The following is a 20,514-nucleotide window of genomic DNA, read 5'->3' as shown; positions in this document are numbered from 1 at the left end:
TACGGACAAGGAAACTGAAATGCAGAAAGGCTAACCGGTTTGACTGAGGTCACACAAATAGTTAAGTCAGCCAAGTAGGATTTGAGCTCAGATGTTCTCATCTAATACTTCTTACTATGCCACATTGACTCAGAAGAAAAAAATAAATGCATAGCTCTACTCTTAAAAGTCCTCTAAGCTTTATAAAGTGCTTTTTTCATGACAGTCTTGTGAAGAAGGTAGTACAAATAGAATAGTTATTTATATATGGATAAAACACATAATGCAATAGTGATTATAACATAACTTTTCTTCTTTAATGGCTTCAGTCATTCATTACATCATCACCGTTAATGCACTTTATAATACATTCAATAGAAAGTAAGCTTGGATTTGACAGTGAATCTTGTGGCATAGATCATCTTGAATAATTCTTAATTGCTTTCCATTTCTGGAGTTCCTTTCACACAATATAAAAATAATGGGTAAATTTTAAACATTAACACAACTATACACATATATACAACCACACACACATACAACTATATATTAATACAGCCATACACATACAATGCCCCCACATCAGAAATACCCTTCAATAATTATGTAATGCTGTTGTTATGTTTGGATAGGAGCCACCAAGCTGGCAAAGATCACAAGTTGTTGCTGATTCTAGGGATGCAGTAAATTTTGCTTCCAATTTAAGGTCTCTGTTACTGACCAAAGTCCTTGTTATAGCTCATAGATGAATTGTATGTGATTCATTTTAATTCAGCCTTTATAATTCTGAATATAATTCTGAACATAATAATTCTGAATATAATATCAGAAAAGAAGTAAGGTTCTTAAAAAGTCTTTTTATAAAACTTTTCTGATTTATGTTGGCTATAAGAAAAGGGAATATTTATTTTATCCATACATAAAAATAATTGTTAGTTAACATAAAGCAAACTTTCATTTCTTGGGGACATCTTTCATTTATTGTCTTTATTTAAAAGTTGTAAGCATTGCAAATTCTGCAAAACTTTACAGAAAACAAGAGACTATGTAATATTACATTTTTATGTAATATGTAAAATTACCTTACAATTTATTACATAAACATATACATACATATCCTGGTGAAATATGTTCAAAATCCCCTATAGTTAAACCGATGTTTTTGTGGTGCATTCATGAATTCCAGTTATTGGTCAATACAGAATGGGATAGTGGAAGAGGAAGAGGAAGAGATTTGATTTAGATTCTTAGTTCCCAAATCCTGCCTTTGACACATCCTACCTTTGTCATTTAACCTTTCTCGGCCTGTTTCCTATTTGTAAGAATGAGGGAGTTGAACTAGATGGCCTTTCAAGCCCCTTCCAGTGCTTGACATTTTATCCTATAGTCATTATAAACTGTATCAATATGTTCAGATTTCAATACTAAATGATAAGATAATTAGAAAACTTGAAACTACTTCAAGTGAAGGTCACATAAAAACAAATGATATAAATCCAAATTTTAAAGAACAAAGAAATAAGGTATATTTAATAGAAAGACTTTGAGCCATAAAAATCTTGTCTGGAATTGCTGACATATTTGTTGTAATATTATTCAGTACTTTAAAAGTTTCTGTGTGGTGCTGTGTGTGTATATGAATGATCTTACTTTAGATTATCAGCATGTTTTTAAATGACCTTTAAGATATATCTTTAATGTGTTCATTAACATTTCTCCTGATGGAACCTGAAAATAATGTGAAAAATCTTGATACTATTCTGAATAAAAGCAATAGTCATGTTATTCAAAAAAAAAGGCTGCACTTATATCTTTTTGATAGAAATTGTGTGCTGCACATCTGACAAACTCATTTTCTTAAAGAATGCTTGACTTTTTACTCTATTTTATGTACTCTACCAGCCACATTTGATTCACATTTGATAACCTAGATTGGTGTTTTACATTGTTTTAGATCATTTCTTCCAAATAATAATGGCTACATCACAGAACCACAGAATTTGAGAGTTGAAAGGTCTTTAATGGATATCTAGTTTAATTCGTACACAAATGAATCCCCACTTGACCACACTTGATATTTGGTCATCCAGCCTCTGCTTGAAGATCTCCAAGTAGGGGGACTCTTCAACACCTCTTATGACAGCCATTTACACTTTTAACAAGTTCTAGTTGTTTGTATATTTTTCCCCACTGTATCATTTGCCTCTTTGCAACTTCTATCCATTCTGCTTCCCTCTAAGGCCAAAGAGAGTAAGTTTTTAATCCCTCTTGCATATGAAAGATCTTCAAATATTTGAACAAAGCCATTTGTATCTTCTGAGTCTCCTTTTTTTCAGGTAAAAAAAAAAAAATCCCCGGATCCTTCAGTAAAACCTTATGAAATTAAGATCTTTTGCCATCATGGTCATCTTCCCCTAGACACACTCTAGCATATTATTGTCAAAAAAGAATCAGTATTGTCAATTTACTACCAAGCAGTCTCATCATAGGCACAAATGAAGCTTAAAGAAATATTCCCATCAATAACAATGATGCACAAAATTATTTGCCTCATTTGCTCTGAGAAGGCAATATCAGGGATGCAGTTGGATTACAGTAAGAAATATTTTGCTTTCTTAATTTCAGACATTTTCAGCTCAAACTTTGTTGCCCGGAAAACCAATAAACTCAGCAGTGCATCAATAAGAGCAGTGGATGTATAGCCAGAAAACCTGAGTTTGAATACAGATTCTGATCCCTGCTATCTCTTGTGACCTTTGGAAAGTCACTTAACCTTAATGGTCCTCAGTTTTCTTATCTGTACAAGGAGACAATGGTTTAGATGATTATTAAGGAATATTCCAGCTTTAATCATATGACCACAATCCCACAAATCCAATAAAAATCCAAAAAAGAGGTTTATAAAACCAATATTGTGTTTTGAAATCATCTTTTTCAATGCTGTGTTAAAGTTATGAATTCTATAACATTAGGGAAAAAGCCTCCAGCATTTGGCGTTTCCACTTTATTACTAGAATCTCAAGTGCCAAGTTGTCTTTTTTTTTAAACATAAAATAGTGGTCTACAAAGGAAATTTGAGAATTTCCTATTACTTTTTGCCATCCTAATATAATTGATTATTGTATTTGGTCATTGATAAAATGTCCTTTATTCTTTCTTCATGCCCTTTAATTCAAAGACATTCATGAAATGATTTAATGAATTCATGTAATCCTTTATGTATAGGTGCAAGTTTTCCTTGTCTCCAGTATCCTTTAAGGGGAGATTTGAAAGGATATTGTTTTGTTTGTCAAAGAAAATGCAAGAAAACCAAATAAATAATTTATTTTTATCTTCCATACATTACCAAACTCCAGTGATTTAATACTTATAATTGAAAGTTACTTTGTAAGCCAATAATTCAGAATGGCATTCTTCATAAGAGGTTACTTTGATATAGACATCATTATTCTGGTTGGTACCATGTCCTATTGTAAAATGCCTAATTTAATCATTGATGGATTTTTTAAAATTATTTTTTATTTTTAGGAAGGAGGATCATTTAAAATTAGATGAATATTAGGATTCTCACATCTTTGTTTTTTAACATTACTTTCAATTATTGGCTCTTTAGAGTTTTTTTAAAAAAATTATTTCACAGTTTTATGACTTAGAAGTAGCATTTTCACAGTTCTTTATTAGTTCTTGAAGTCTTCATAGTATGAATAAACTGGTCTTCACCTCTGTAGTTAACCATTCCTTTAATGCAATTCAACAATATTTAAGTGTCTTCTGAATGCAAGATAGTATGGAATATAAAAAGAAGGTGATATAATTTCTAAATTCAATGAGTTAACTTTCTACGGGAGTGAGTTTAACATGTGTACAGATAAGTAAATAAATGACAAATATAAGGAAAAAGAAAACACCAGTAAATGGGGGAGAGATAAAGGAAGTCTTCCTGGAAAAGATGGCACTTGAGCTGAGCCTTGAAGTAAGACAAGTGATATAGATGATGTAGTGATGGGGATAGAGTAAAACTCAGGCATAAAGGACAGATGTATGTATGGTTATATGTATGCATTCATACATCTATGTATATTTGTATGTTCATAGGCAGGGAATGGCATGTTAAATTCAAGCAAACACAAGTCGAGTCCAGGAATATACAGTGATTAAAGAAAGAAAAGGAAATGGAATAAAGCTGGAAAGATTGGCTTTGCACATGGTAGGCATTTAGTAAATGTTTGTAGAATCAACTTGGATTGTAACCAGATTATGGAAGTGCCCAAAATGCCAGGCTGAGGAGTTTAATACTTATTCCAAGAGGCCATAAATGCTCAATTCTGCTATAATTCAAATACTGATTTCTCATTGAGCTTATTTTTCCTTTTATTGTACTTCAGGCAATTGATATAATTTTAAATCCAGTGTGGTTATCCAGTTGCGTAAAAAAAAACCAAACAAACAAACAAAAACTAACGGGGAAAGTCGTGAAGTTAACATTGCTTTTTTCTCTCCTACTTTTTTATAATCAGACTATTGGATTCTGAGTCAGGGGATTTGAGTTAAAAAATCTGACTTCTACTTACTATCTATATGACCTTGTATAGATCAGTTTACTTCTCTGGGTCTTATTTTCCTCAGCTACAAGAGGAGGTCTTCAAATTCCTTCTCAACTCTAAATCTTTAGATTCATTCAAGGATACAAAGAAAAATAACTTTAAGTAACAATTGTCTACCCCAATTTAGTACCTCTTCTTCTTGGCTCTCAGAAATCTGTGAAGAGAGAAACCATTCATCATTTGGCAGACAGAATTAGGTATTTTGATTTACCACCACCCGTTTTGCTGCCAATAACAGTAGGGAACAATTGGTGGCATGTAATAGGTGGTAGATTGAACATTTAAAATATTGCTTGCCTTTTTAATTATCTGGCATCCATCAATGGTTGGTCCTTGAAGCTAAGGGTCAATACTTGTGTAGATGGAAATTATAAATAATTTTCTCCTTTAACAAAGGCAATACACTAGATTCACTGACAGATACATGGCCAATGCTTATTGTAGTCTGCTGAACTCTGCATTTTTTCTTTCTACACATAAAATACATCACAACAAAGTATGATTTACAGGAGGATTTTTGTAAATTTGAAGAGCTATCATATGAAAGTCAGATTGAACTTGTTCTCTTTGGCCTCAAAGAGCAGAACTAGAAATAATAGGTAGAAGTCACAGGGAGATAGATTTTAGCTTAATGTAAAAAAATAAAAAACCCAAATCACAATGAGAACTTCCTAAAAATGGAATTGCCTCATACTAGAGTGAATTTCCCATCAAAGGTAATTTTTGAGGAGAAGTTAGGTGACTATTTTTCAGAGATTTCCTATGAGGGTGCCAGCTTTGGTAGAGGTTGTACTAGATAACCTTTTACATCCCTTCCAACTCTAAGAGACTATGATTTTTCAGGCTCCAGGTGCTTCATTTGCAAAATAAAATTAACACCTTACTCAGTAGAAGACAAGAAGCTAGCATAGATGAATTCTCCTGATCTCTTTTAGTACTAAGACCTAGGAGTCTAGGATTCTCGTCCGATATTTGTATTGTTTAGCCTTCTGTTGACAAACTAAATTCTCTTTTTTTTTTTTTTTGAAAAAAATTTCTTTACAACATCATCCCTTCCACTCACTTCTGTTCTGACTATTTCTCTCTTTCCCTCCACCCCCTCCCTCAGATGGCAAGAAGTCCTATACATGTTAAATATGTCACAGTATATCCTAGATACAATATATGTGTGCAGAACCAAACAGTTCTCTTGTTGCACAGGAAGAATTGGATTCAGAAGATAAAAATAACCTGGGAAGAAAAACAAAAATGCAAACAATTTACATTCATTTCCCAGTGTTCTTTCTTTGGGTGCTTCTGTCCATCATTGATCAATTGAAACTGAGTTAGATCTTCTTTTTTGTCTAAGAAATCCACTTCCATCAGAATACATCTTCATACAGTATCGTTGTTGAGGTGTACAATGATCTCCTGGTTCTGCTCATTTCACTCAGCATCAGTTCATGTAAGTCTCTCCAAGCCTCTCTGTGTTCATCTGCTGGTCATTTCTTATAGAACAATAATATTCCATCACGTTCATATACCACAGTTTACTCAACCATTCTCCAATTGATGGACATCCATTCAATTTCCAGTTTCTAGCCACTACAAACAGGGCTGCCACAATCATTTTGGCACATACAGGTCCCTTTCCCTTCTTTAGTATTTCTTTGGGATATAAGCCCAGTAATAGCACTGCTGGATCAAAGGGTATGCACAGTTTTATAACTTTTCCGGCATAATTCCAGATTGTTCTCCAGAATGGTTGGATTTGTTCACAACTCCACCAACAATGTATCAGTTTCCCAGTTTTCCCACATCCCCTCCAACATTCATCATTATTTTTTCTTGTCATCTTAGCCAATCTGACAGGTATGTAGTAGTATCTCAGAGTTGTCTTAATTTGCATTTCTCTAATCAATTTGGATTTGGAACACTCTTTCATATGAATGGAAATAGTTTTAATTTCATCATCTGAAAATTGTCTGTTCATATCCTTTGGCCATTTATCAATTGGAGAATGGCTTGATTTCTTATAAATTAGAGTCAGTTCTCTATATATTTTGGAAATGAGGCCTTTATCAGAACCTTTAACTGTGAAAATGTTTTCCCAGACAAACTAAATTCTCGCGGAAGTCAGTAGGGCTTCAGTGCTGCCTGCTCACAAAGGTGTAGAATTATCCATTAGACTTTAAGACTTGACTGTACCTAATACATATATGCATATGCTTGAGAACTGCATTAAAATATATGCATTTTTAAGAATCCATATTAAAAGATCCCCCTGGCTGTAAATTCTGCCTATGACAATCTGGGCAGTTGTTTTGCCTTGGCTGCCCTAGTATCAGCTCTGTAAAGGCATTGTTTAATAGTCACAGTAAGAAGAGAATTCATTCATGACATTCATGTTCTCTGCACATAAAACATCATTAAAAAATTGCTGATCTGTTTTCTTCTGTCATAGGATTATAGGATTTATATATAAATTATATATATATTTAGGGATCCCTGGGAGGGATCTTAGAGATCACCTAATTCAGCTCTGCTTTACTTTTTTCAGATAACTAGACTAATTATTTATATAATCAGTAACTTCTATTGTGATGATAATATTAAAACTTTACATAGTACTTTATATATAATAGCTCACTTGGTTCTCAAAATAATACTATTGAATAGATATAAATATCATCGCTAGCATCTTATAGATGAAGAAACTGAGACCTAAAGAGAAAAAGGAATGGCCCAAGTTACTATCAGGGCCAAGAGGTCCTCCTTATTTCATATCTAATAGTCTTTCCATCACACCCTTCTGTCAGGAGTCAGAGGGCAGGAGAGATCCTAATCCTGAAACAATAACACTAATTATTTTACAAAATGCTTCACCTATATTAGTCAGTTTGTTTTTCACAATAATCATGTGAAGTAGTTAAGATGAGATATTATTACTCTATTTTATAGATAAAGAAAGTGAGGTTTAGAAAAGTAAAGGCACAGATTTTGAGTTCAGGTCTTTTGAATCAAATTTTTGACCTCAAATCTAATGATATACAAACGATCTCATTTGTATGAGATCATCTGTCTCTTGTTTTCAAAGTTCCTGCCCTACTCCTCCTACATCCTTAGCCCTCCTAAATACACACCATATGAGGATTTCTTTAAATGAAAAAGGCATATTTAGTTTAGAGGAGGAGACTTGGAAGAGACATGGTAACTTGATAATTCTGTTCAAGTATTTGAAAGGCTCTCAAGTGGAAAAGGAATTATACTTCTTCTGTTTGGCATAAAAGGGTAGGACCCGAAGCAATGGGTGTTAGTCACAGAAGAGTAAATTTAGGTTTGGTGAAAGGAAAAACTTCCTAATGATTAAAGCTGCCCCCAAGTAGAATCATCTACCTCAGTACAGAGTAGGCTTCCCATCCTTGGACATCCTTCAAGATTTTGACATGATTTATCAGATGTGTTAGAAAAAACAATCCTTTCAAGTGTGGATTGGACTAAATGGCCACAAGAGTCCAATTCTCAAATTCTGTATTTTGTTTTGTTTTGAATTCTATCCTGCTTTCTTTCTTCCTCCTCTTCTACCCCTTCTCCTTCTGGCTTTTGCTGCCAAGCCCAGTCAGGCCAGCAGGTAGAAGATGCAGCCAGCCTTTCTAAAGTGCTCTTGGGAAGCCGAAAAGAAAGTTTTTTTGGACAAATTCCAAGGAAAGCATCAGGGCAGCGAAAGTTGTCAGAGAAAAGCAAATGGAAAGGAATTTAGAGCCCTCTGCTGGTCAAACCTCAAATAGCAGCTACCCAGCTTTTGGTTGGAAAAACCTTCACTGTTCTGTGGTGTTGAAATGGTTTGTTAGGGGTTGTAGCTATTTCACTAACCATAATGATGAAAACAACATTTTTACCCACATTTGTACAGATGCTGCAACTTTACAGGTTACAAAATATATTCACAAATGTGTTACAATGACTCTCAAAACAGTCCAAAAGTAGGCAAAGTACTCACAGGACTCTTGCACATCTAGGACTTTGGGCAAGGTATTTAATATGCCTGGATTCCAATTTCCTTATCTGTAAAGTGAAAGGATTGGAATAGATGGCCTCTAAGATCCCTTCCAGTTCTAGATTTTACAGTCCTGATTTACTCATTGTTCTAAACAGGAAAAAAAAATTATTCTGAATTTGAAGATTTGGCTTCCAATTCTGGCTCTGCTATTTGCTATAGGACTTTGCTCAAAATACTTCGTTTTTCTTAGTTTCATTTCTTCATTTGTAAAAAATAAAATAAAATAAAATAAAATTTTAAAAGTATTTGGACCAGAAGACTCTTAAGATATTTTCTAGTTCTAAATCTATAGTCCTATCATTCCAGAGATCACCTAGTTGAACTCCTTCACTTTATAAATGGAAAATCTGAAACCTAGCAAAGTGAATACCAAGTTAAAAAAGGTGTGAGTATGTGGTCATAGAGGTAGAATGTACTGCAGGTTTCATCAAGCCCAGCTCTCTTGCTTTACTGATGAGGAAACTGAAGCTGAGAAAGAGTATGCTTTCTCAAGGTCAACTTAGTGACAAAGCTAGAATTTGTCCTGCTCTGCTGGTTGTCAGGCTTATGTCTTTTATTTGTTTAAATATATGTGTGCAGTTGTGTTTCATATATATGTGTGTGTGTGTGTGTGTGTGTGTGTGTGTGTATGTGTGTGTATGTGTGTGTGTGTGTGTATTTCTTCCTTAACCTTATATATAGATGTACATATATTTATTCTCACATTTGATTCTTTCCACTGCTACATATTACTATAATTAGTTAATTTGAGCTATTTTAAACCCATATAACACACATATACATACACACCCCCATAGCAGCCCTAGGCAAGGACTGTCAAATGGCTCAAACAACAGAGTAGAAGGATCATCCCGCTCTCATTTTGTTCTAGTCCATATGCTCAAAATCTTATCACCTCTATGATGGATATCGTGCCTCAGCATTGATCATTTTCCTTGAAAATGATATCTGGTTTTGGGAATTCTGCCTTTAAGAGAGAACCAATCCTTCCATGCTGGCAGTGGTTGAAGTCAGGGTACTCTGGTACCAGGGGGCTACAACCCATAGGAAGAATGTGACCACATTCATTCTCAGGTCTCTGTGGCTGCTTTTCAACTTTTTGGGAAACAAGCTTCAAAGGGCTTGTTTTGATTGTACTGTTTTGTGTTTTTTTGCCTGCTTCCATTTTTTCCTATTTTGTTTTTAACTTCAAGGTTGTTTGTGCCAAGTGGAGAAATAGAGCTATAAACATCCCCCACCCTTTGTTTCTCTCCTCCTTCTCCCTCCCCGAGGCTCGAGAGACTGGGAGTAATTGCAGCAACCACAGGCAATACTTATATAGGGAAAGTCTATCAGAAAAACAAATCGACTCTTGGCACTCAGGTCTGGGGAGCTGGGGTTGGCAATAAAGATGATGATAAGAATGACAACTCCCATCTCTATGGTGTGTTTCAGTCTTTAGAGTGCATTTTTCACAACAGTCCTGTGAAATAGTTAGTAAAAATATTCCCACTTCACTGATGAGAAAAAATGAATTTTACAGAGTTTAAGAGACTTATTTAAAGTAATGCACCCACTAAGTATCAGAGCTAGAACTCAAATTTAAGTCCAGTATTGTGGTTATCCTCTCCCAAAGATATAAAGGACAGATCATCCCAACAAGATTAATCAAGTAAAGTAGTCTTCTAATAAGTGTAATATGATAGATACTAGGAAGTCCAACTTGACTGTGTCAAGTCAATAGGCACTTATTAAGCACCACTGTGTGCCAGGCACTGGGAAAGGTAAAAACTCAGACTTTATTTTTTTTATAGCTTTTTATTGACAGAACATATGCATGGGTAATTTTTGTCCCTTACACTCACTTCTGTTCCAAGTTTTCCCTTCCCTCCCTCCACCCCCTCCCCTAGATGGCAGGCAGTCTCATACATGTTAAACAAGTATATCTTAGATACAATATATGTGTGCAGAATCATACAGTTCTCTTGTTGCACAAGAAAAACCTGGGAAGAAAAACAAAAATGCAAGTAGTCCATATTCATTTCCTAGTGTTCCTTCTCTGGGTGTAGCTGATTCTGTTCATCACTGATCAATTGGAACTAAATTGGATCTACTCTTTGTCAAAGATATCCACTTCCATCAGAATACCCTCATATGGTATTGTTATTGAAGTGTATAATGATCTCCAGATTCTTCTCATTTCACTTAGCATCAGTTTATGTAAGTCTCTCCAGTCCTCTCTATATTCATCTTCCTGGTCATTTCTTACAGAATAATAATATTCTATAACATTCATATACCACAATATTCTTCAATTGATGGGCATCCTCTCAGTTTCCAGTTTCTGGCCACTACAAAAAGGGCTGCCACAAACATTTTGGCACATACAGGTCCCTTTCCCTTCTTTAATATCTCTTTGGGCTATAAGCCCAGTAGTGCCACTGATGGATCAAAGGGTATGCACAGTTTGATAACTTTTTGAACATAATTCCAAATTGCTCTCCAGAATGGCAGGATCTGTTCACAACTCCACCAACAATGCACCAATGTTCCAGTTTTCCCACATCCCCTCCAACATTCTTCATTATTTTTTCCTGTCATCTTAGCCAATCTGACAGGTGTGTAGTGGTATCTTGGAGTTGTCTTAATTTGCATTTCTCTGATCACACAAGGCTTTCCTAGAAGAAATTAAAAAGGACCTTAAAAAATCAAGCCATTCTCCAATTGATTAATGGTCAAAGGATATGAAAAGACAATTTTCAGATGATGAAATTGAAACTATTTCTACTCATATGAAAGAGTGTTCCAAATCACTATTGATCAGAGAAATGCAAATTAAGACAACTCCAAGATACCACTACACACCTGTCAGATTGGCTAAGATGACAGGAAAAAATAATGAAGAATCTTGGAGGGGATGTGGGAAAACTGGAACATTGGTGCATTGTTGGTGGAGTTGTGAACAGATCCTGCCATTCTGGAGTTATTTCATCCTTTGATGCTTCATCTAGAGACAATCTGCTTTTAGTCTCCTCAGGGTTTGAAATATGTTGTCTTTTATTATAGAAGCTGTCTATAATTAGAGCTTGCTTTGCATTTCTCTGATCAATAGTGATTTGGAACACCCTTTCATATAAGTAAAAATAGTTTCAATTTCATCATCTGAAAATTGTCTGTTCATATCCTTTGACCATTTATTTATCAATTAGAGAATGGCTTGATTTCTTATAAATTAAAGTCAATTCTCTATATATTTTGGAAATGAGGTCTTTATCAGAACTTTTAACTGTAAAAATGTTTTCCCAGTTTATTGCTTCCCTTCTAATCTTTTTTGCATTTGTTTTGTTTGTATAAAAGCTTTTTAATTTGATATAATCAAAATTTTCTATTTTGTGATCAGTAATGATCTCTAGTTCTTTGGTCACAAATTCCTTCTTCCTCCACAAGTCTGAGAAGTAAACATCCTATGTTCCTCTTATTTATTTTTAATCTTGTTCTTTATGCCTAAATCATGAATCCTTTTTGATCTTGGTATACGGTGTTAAGTATGGGTCCATGTCAGACTTTATTTTTATGAATTTTATCATTTAAGAGAGGAGATAATGCAAATAACTATGTACAAAAAATATGCGTGTGCATATATGTGTAGATATGCATATTATGTACACACATGCACATACAGGATAAATTGGAGATAATATAACCAGAAACATTTTAAGATTCAGGAGGATTAGAAAAGGTTTCTTGCAGAGAGTGAGATTTTCCCTGAGATTTAAAGAAAGTCAGGGAAGCCTAGAGATGACACAAGGAGGGAGATTACTTCAGGAATAGCCAGTGAAAACTACTGAAAGTATTTCATTTGCTCAACAAATAGGGAAAAGGGCAACATGGCGATGTAGAGAGAGAACTGATCTCAAAGCCAAGAAACCCTTAGTAAAAGTCTTGCTTCTGATGCTTACTGGTTGACTGTCAAGTTCCAGTCTCTCAATGTTCTTCTAATCAACTCTAAGGCAAAAAGTTACAGAAAAGGTGCTGACGTACATTGGCAGAAGGAATTTCTTCACTGGGAATTTTCTACACCAATAAAATCACAAATCCAGTCCCTATCAGCAAATATTGAATGCATACTTAATACATGTCAGGTACTCTGATAGGTCCTAGGATAAATAAAAACATAAATAGAACATAGCCCCTATATTTTAAAAGTTTACAATCTGTTAGGGAAGCTTATAATCTATAGATCTTACTTAAAATCCCACCATTAGAAAGTCATCCTACCCAATAATTTTAAAGTGAAAATATTCCTGAAAAGAATAATATAAGTTAGTAACAATATGAGGAAGTTTCTTTCTGTGACAGGAAATTTCTAGCTAGTCTGGTAGACTTGGACCTTAGTGTGTCCAAGTTATCATGCACACTTATTTTTTTCTCCAGTCCCCTGCGAAGAAAGCCTCCCCACTTCCTTTTTGTCCATGTGAATCCTATGTTTCCTTCAAGGTTCCTCCTCACTTAGGAAGTCTTTGCCTTCCCAATTCATAGTTACCTCTTCCCTCTGAGTTCTTGAAGCATTTATGGCCTATGCAATTATAAAAGCATAGACTCATGGAATTTGATGCAAGAGGATACCTTTAAGACAATCTACTCCATCCTACTTGATGAAGCTATAGGTGGCATAAAATCGGAAATTACTGAACTCAAACCTTGCTTCAGAGACTTACTAGTTGTGGGATCTAGTAAAATCATTCATCCTGTTTCATCATCTATCCAATGGGATAATAGTCACATCTTCCTCATAGGGCTGGAATGAAGACCAAATGAAGTAACATGTGCTAAGAACTTTGCAAACCTTAAAGCACCCTACAAATACCAGTTGTTCCTATTATTACTAATATGGAGTGACTTTCTCATGATTATGCAAATAGGATGAAGCAAAAGCCAAAATATGAATTCATCCATTCAAAAGTGACCAAGATGAAGAAGGACCTTAAATGTATACTGTACATGAGGAGCAATGAAAAGAATGAGAAATGTTAGCCCAGAGAAGAGAAGACTTAGCCAAGAGTGCAATAATTGTCTTTAGTTATTGGAAGGACGGCTATGTGAGGGGAAAAAGCTGTAGACTTGTTCTGCTCAGCCTACAAGGACAGAATGAAAAGCAGTGCATGGAAGTTGCTGAGGCAGATTTAGGTTCCATGTAAGAAAAAACTCCTTAAGAACTGAAGCTTTCCAAATGTGCAGTAGGCTAGTTTTAATTTCACCTTTCTAGAAGTATTTAAGCAAATACTTATTGATCACTTCTTGGGGGTGTTGTGGCAGGCATTTTGATTCAGGGCAAATTAGTTCTGAGACCTCTTCCAACACTGAGACTGTAATTCCAAAACCAGGATTTTGTCAGTACCATGATGTATCCCTCTTTTGACCCTTATTTTATACTATCTTTCATTGTGGTTATCTTTTTATATGTATGTCTTGTTTTCTGTCCTGGATTGTAAGCTCCCTGTAGGTCTGGTTTATATCAGATACATCTTTGAATCTTTCATTATGCCTTTTATAAAGTAGATGATCAGTAAATATTAGGTTTTTAGTTGTCTGTAGAAAAAATAAAACAGCTTAAGAACACTATCTCCTCCTTTTGGGGGCTATAAATGAAGCATACTTCAGGCTGCTTTAAAATCTAAGCAAAAGGCACAGCTTCTCAGGACCTGCCAGTTAGCATCAGGTCCTATGGTCTTATGGTTGTTTAGACTGGAGCCCTGCCCCCTCTTTCCCAAAGCCTTCTGTTCCATTGCTTTGGAATATATCTCTGCTCCTCTCTGCAGGGAAAACAACTTCATCAAGGATTTTCCCCAGCTGGCTGACGGGCTGATGGTGATCCCACTGCCTGTGGAGGAGCAGTGCCGAGGCGTGCTCTCAGAGCCTCTTCCAGATCTCCAGATGCTCACCGGTAAGACCCAATGCCCCTTCCTTTCATCCTCTCTTCACACTGTCCCTTTCTCTTCTCGGCCAGCCCTGAACCCTACTCATTCAGTGATGCTTCTTCCTGTGGGTTACATGGGCAGAAAATCTGGGGAAGCTTCAGACCTAAAGACATAGAGAGAAAAAGCAAATGAAATCTAAGTCACTGTGCTATAGAACACCAAAGTTTAGAAAGGAAATTAATCATAACAACCCTGTAAAAAAAAAGATAAATGCAACCCCAATTTTTAAATCCAAAAAATGGGGTTCAGAAAAGGAAAGTGACTTGCCTCATCTCACACAGCTAATAAATGTCAAATCCAGGAGTTCTTCACTCAGCATTCCTCACTTTGGTTCTAATGTTTTTGCCTCCCTAAAAGGTCTCTAAAATACTTCAAGTAGTTTCACTTCATATGAGATTGGATCATAGATCTGGAGAATTAGAGATCATGTGGTTCAAATCCCTAATTTTTGCATATGAGGAAACTAGGGCATTTGCTCCAATAAGAAGTGTCAGACAGTATTCATGGCCAGATTTTCTTAATCTCTATTCAGCATTTTTTTCTCTTCATCATTTTGCTTAATTCTAGCTTAAGAAACTGAAAATTTTTCGACTTCCATGTCAAAATTCATTAATTTTCTTATTAGAACTTTCAAGATAAAAACAAACAAACAAAATCCATCATGGAATAGTAGCTGCATATACTTTACATCTATTTCACTTCCCCAGTAAATAATTCTGTTTCTTCTCCTTCTTTCTTACTGCCAAGTTTCCATACCTCCCCCTAGTATATTACTTCCTTTTACTTGAAGTTCTTTCTTTTCACCTTGCCCTGTGTATATACGCTGTTATAGCTATTCCTATAAATTATGGAAGCCAGGGATTTCATTCAATATTCCAATTTGAGCATCCATCACTGCCCATTATGACACATCTTAGAAAACTATGCATACACCCACTATCATCTCTTTGCTAAATTCACAGCCAGACTCCATGAAGAAACAGCTCTTCTTTAACAGATAAGGTCATTGTGACGTGAACTGTCTAAGTCCCACTCTGTTTAAATGGCCTCTTCTTTGGGTAACACTCTATTTCTAAAATTGACATCCCTGATAGTATCCAAGAGAATTTGAATAAAGCAGGTTCACACTCATATCTGCTAGTTCTCTGTCCTTTCCTACACTGGGCCCACATGCCCTTGAATCATATATCTGCCTTCTAAACTTCAGTAGGATGTTTAGATTCTAGTTGGAGTGTTTCTGATTCCTAAAGATGATACCCTACTGCTCTCTGAGCTTCTAGAATATCTTTCTGACCTCTTACTCATCCCCAGAGCATCTGCTCTGCAGACACCAAAGTAACCAAGAAGGACAAACAAACGTGGAAGTGTGTGGGAGAGATGTAAGAGAGAATGAATGAATAAAAATGAAATCTTATTAGGATGGACTTCTGTGTCAATAAATGGAGAACAGTAAACAGGAGGCTTCTGTCTACAAACACAAATCACAAGCTGTCTATAATGTGAGGTCTTAGAGAACTGCCTGAGGCTTAAAAAGAAAAAAAGGAAAGAGAGAGAAAAGAAAATTAAATGAATTGCCCACAGTTACACAGGTAGTGAATTTTAGAACCAAAATTTGAATCTATGTCTTCTTGACTCAAAGTGCAGCCTTCTATTTTACAACATGCTTCCTCTACTTAATTATTTCTAAAATGTATAAACTTGGGGAAAATGTCTATTTTGCTTTATAACATATGTAATTGATATTTTTTTGTACTGAGGCTAATAAGGTTAAAAAGAAATAGAACATATTGGACCATTTAAAAACATTTTGACCATAATAATATTCAATAAGAAACAAAGTGATTCATTTTAATTGACTATAATTGACATAATTTAATTGACATAAAATTGACTCATTTTAATCTCAATATCAATATATTTAAAATGCCAGGTCATCAATGAACCAAGAGGGAACAAATATATGCCTTGTTCTTGCCACATGTCTAGAAATAATAGTGATGATCCTTTTTTGATTCTTTTTTTATAATTATTATGGATCAAAAGATCCACAATTTCATCAGAATGTGAACTTCCTCTACTGATACAGATTGAAATCCCTCTAAGACTTAGTAGATAATTTTCTTAAGTTGTTATGGTGGTCAAACTTTTGGAGATGGAGGATGGTACCATATTTCGTACCATTTTTTAGACAATAGACATAAAAATCATGTGCCTCCAAAGTCAAATTGAAGGCTTCACAGTTTTGTGAATTTGTCTATATAGCATAGGCAGTATCTTCTAGCACACAGTATCATCTCTATACTATGATTAGTTGTTGGAGGAAAACTTTGGCATAGGAATTATGGTTGTCTATTACAATTTTATGACACTTTTACCTTTACAAAATACTTTAGCATTCTTTATTTGTTGCTCCGTGCCCTTACCTTTACACCCTAAATGTGATAGTCAGATAGTTGTCTTATTATTCCTATTTGATACATGAGGAAATTGAGTTCTGTAAAAGTTAGAAGTCTTGACAAAAGTTACAAAGAGCTAGACTCTTCTTTAGTTAGCTATGTGATTCTGGATAAATTACTTTAGTTCTCTATCTCAGCTTTCTCAGCTATAAAGTGAAGTCAGACTTAATGACTTCCAAAGTCCCTTCCAGCTTTGCCAGTCTATATTCTAATATCCTGTACTCTAGGATTCTTGCCCAGTACTAGCACTCTATATTCTATGGCTTCTTCCACATTTTAAATTTATTGTTTTATGACCCCTTTCATTCTGATAATCTGTGTTCTAAATTCCTTCTAGAATTAAGCATTTTATATTCTAACATGTCTTTCAATTCTAGGATCTTACTTCCCAATGATTAAAACCTATGCAAATGTTACTGATATATCTTTTTAATTCTGTGATGTTTTGCTTCCTTCCCACAGGGGACATCCGATATGATGAGGCAATGGGTTACCCCATGGTCCAGCAGTGGCGAGTCCGTAGTAACCTATACCGAGTGAAACTCAGTACCATCACTCTCTCTGCAGGTGAGGATCTCAACATGAGAAACAGTGATCAACAAAGAACAGCCATTTTCCCATTTTCCTAAAGTCCAGATTAGTCTTTGATCTTTTTGATTAAATGAATATCCTGTCTCTCTGTTTTACAAATACATCAATCCTCGGAAGAAACACACACACATTCACACACACACACACACACACACACACACACACACATATATATATACCCCAAATACTTTTACCTTTCTATAAAACTCATTGCACTACTATATCAAAATCAATACCAAAACCATACCATACCATGTCATGCTATGTGACAGGCTATAACAAACATATCTATATAATACAACAAACATTTATTAAGTATGTACTGTTAGTTTTATGTACTGGATGAGATAAATTTTTATATGACATGGAACTTATATATTCACAATACATTCTAATTGGAAAATATCACAATATTGACAACTATAATATATAATATTCATAACAGTTCATTATAGAGATGAGACCATTTGAGAAAATTATAGTCAAATTGGGTTTCAAAGGTTGAGTATGAATTTAATAGATAAAGAAGGCAATGGAATATAATTCCAAATAGAGATAATTTAATATGTATATATAAAATATGTATATGAAATTTTTTGAGGCAGCAATATAATTTGTGTATGTACATGTATGTATTTGCACATATAATCTGTAAGCAAAAGTAATGAGAGTAATTCATGTTCTTAGGGCAGAATAATCAGGTTTTCTGAGGATACAGAGTACATGAAAGAGGGAGAAATAAGTGAGGTATTATCTCATGTGATAAGCCTTAAATGCCAGGCAGAGAAATATGAACTTTACTCCCAAATTTACTTGCGTATAGTCTGTAGTTGAATAATCAAATGTAGCAAATATGAGATCATCTTCCCATTCTGTACAAAGGTGGACCCTTGTCTTCTTGTAATGAGCAGCCTTGGACCATGTGTTCCAACCAAGAAAGTTAGTTTAGTCAGTCAATCAACCAAAAGGTCCATCAATTCTCTGAACTTATGAGGATGCAAAGGAAATATTAATTAATTGTCTCTAACTCGATGCCTTCCAGTTGGAGAGACAAGACATACATATAAAGAAGTCACTTTACATAACAGGTTAAAATAATATTTGAGATTTCATAGTTCAGATAACAAGTCAAGAGAGTCAGAGATGAATGTTATCTAAAGTCTTCTAAAGTGTCATAGTAGGTCCCCTGAGAGTGCCAGGCCAATTTCTTGCCTTGTCCTTTTTCTATACAGCAATTGTTCTTGCAACATTTCTTTCCACTGAAGTGTGTTTCACACAGGGCAGAAGTTCTTAATCCATTTTGTGTCAAAGACCCCTTTCCCTTTGTTAGTCTACTAAAATCAATGAACTCCTCAGGAAAAAAAGCTATTTTAAATAATTAGAGGAAACCACAAATTTCAGTATGATGTTAGTGAAAATAAAAATGAATATTTTTCCCAATCAAGTTCATAGACAAGTATTCTACAGCCCCTAAATTAAGAACAATTGACAGCAAGGCATATTAATGTTGCTGTTGCTGATAGATATAAAAGAAAACTATGTGTTAGAATACTTTATTGTCCTAACCCTAGTTTGGCAGTTATTCCTTCAATAAATCCCCTTACTCCTACCTGCCTCTGTCCATTAACATAATGAGATCAGTCATACTTGCTACTCTGTTCTTAAAATGGACAGCTTTACTCATTTATGGCTGCAAAATATTCTGTCTTACAGCTAAAAGTGATGTATTATGAATCAGCATTATTGCTCTTGATTTTTAACACAATCAATAATTTTTTAAACATAGCCATATTAATTACTTAATGATGTGAATTAATTGATGTCAGTTGACAGAGAGGGCTGTATATTAATTGTCTTTTCCTTATGATGGGTGTTTTCCTTCTCCCTATATTCCAAGTCTCCTTCAATCTAAGCTTGAAAATTATATTGCTCCATTTCTGTTAGAGCCATACAGGCACAACTTACTTTAATTAATTAATAGTTTGGTCCCTGAAAAGTGCTGTGTAAATCAAATATTTGTAAATTGAATCTTATGCAAAATGTATGAAGGGAGTTGGTATTTAATGAAAAACTTCAATGTGGCCTTTTATATTCATTTCAAGGCTCTTTGATTTCACTGGCATATTACTCTAACAATGACTACAGTCGTAGATGATCTTTGTAAGATGGTGTGGGTGAAAAAATTCATTACAAAAAGGCTAAACCTCTCTGAACTCATCTAAGCTGATTCTTCCTCTGGGCCAAAACTAAATATCTTTCCAGTTTGGTAGAAACTGCCAGTAACTCATCACCTCTTTGCTGGTTTACTGTAATAGCCTTAAAATTGCTTTCCCTTCTTCATGTCTTTCCCCACTCCAATCAATCCTTCATTCATCTGTCAAATTGACCTTCCTGCCTTGTAGTTATGTCCCTTCATCCCCCTACTCAACAAACTCAAGTGAATCTCTACTACTTTTAGAATTAAATATAAACTTCTTGGTTTGACATTTCAAAACCTTCACAAGTTAGTTCTTTCTTAGTTCTCTAATCTTCTCACACCTAACTCCTCTCCTCATAATCTACAATATAGGTATATCATCTAAATTGCTGTTCTTCATTTAAGACACTCCATCTACTGACTTGGGGCCTTTGTACTGTCTAGTTCCAATCCCTGGAATGGTTACCTTCCTCAATTCCACCTGAAAACTTGCCTGACTTACTTCAAACCCACCTTCTGCAAGAGGACTTTGTTTCTCTTTACTGATAATGCCTTCCTTCTGAAATTACCTCATGTTCATATGTATCTATCTTGTAGATACAGTGTAATTTGCAAGCCATCTTCTTCATTGAAATGTGGACTTCTTGAGGTCAGAGATGGTATTTTTCCCTTTCTTTATATCAGGTGCACT

At 34.9% G+C, this 20,514-nt stretch overlaps 1 protein-coding gene across 2 annotated transcripts in view; it reads left to right on the top strand.

The window, feature by feature from the left end:
• The window catches only part of ASTN2 (astrotactin 2), a 1,134,072-nt gene that overhangs the window by 716,209 nt on the left and 397,349 nt on the right, over positions 1 to 20,514 (top strand). For both annotated transcript variants that reach the window (XM_051979519.1, XM_051979520.1), the window contains exons 14-15: positions 14,421 to 14,545; positions 17,498 to 17,602. In XM_051979519.1, the coding sequence (XP_051835479.1) occupies positions 14,421 to 14,545; positions 17,498 to 17,602 (230 nt within the window). The remainder of the gene's footprint in view (positions 1 to 14,420; positions 14,546 to 17,497; positions 17,603 to 20,514) is intronic.

Source organism: Antechinus flavipes, chromosome 2 (assembly GCF_016432865.1).
Source record: "Antechinus flavipes isolate AdamAnt ecotype Samford, QLD, Australia chromosome 2, AdamAnt_v2, whole genome shotgun sequence".
Classification (NCBI taxonomy): Eukaryota; Metazoa; Chordata; class Mammalia; order Dasyuromorphia; family Dasyuridae; genus Antechinus; species Antechinus flavipes.
Note: the sequence above shows the minus strand (reverse complement) of the source record. Positions and strands in the feature narration are given on the sequence as shown.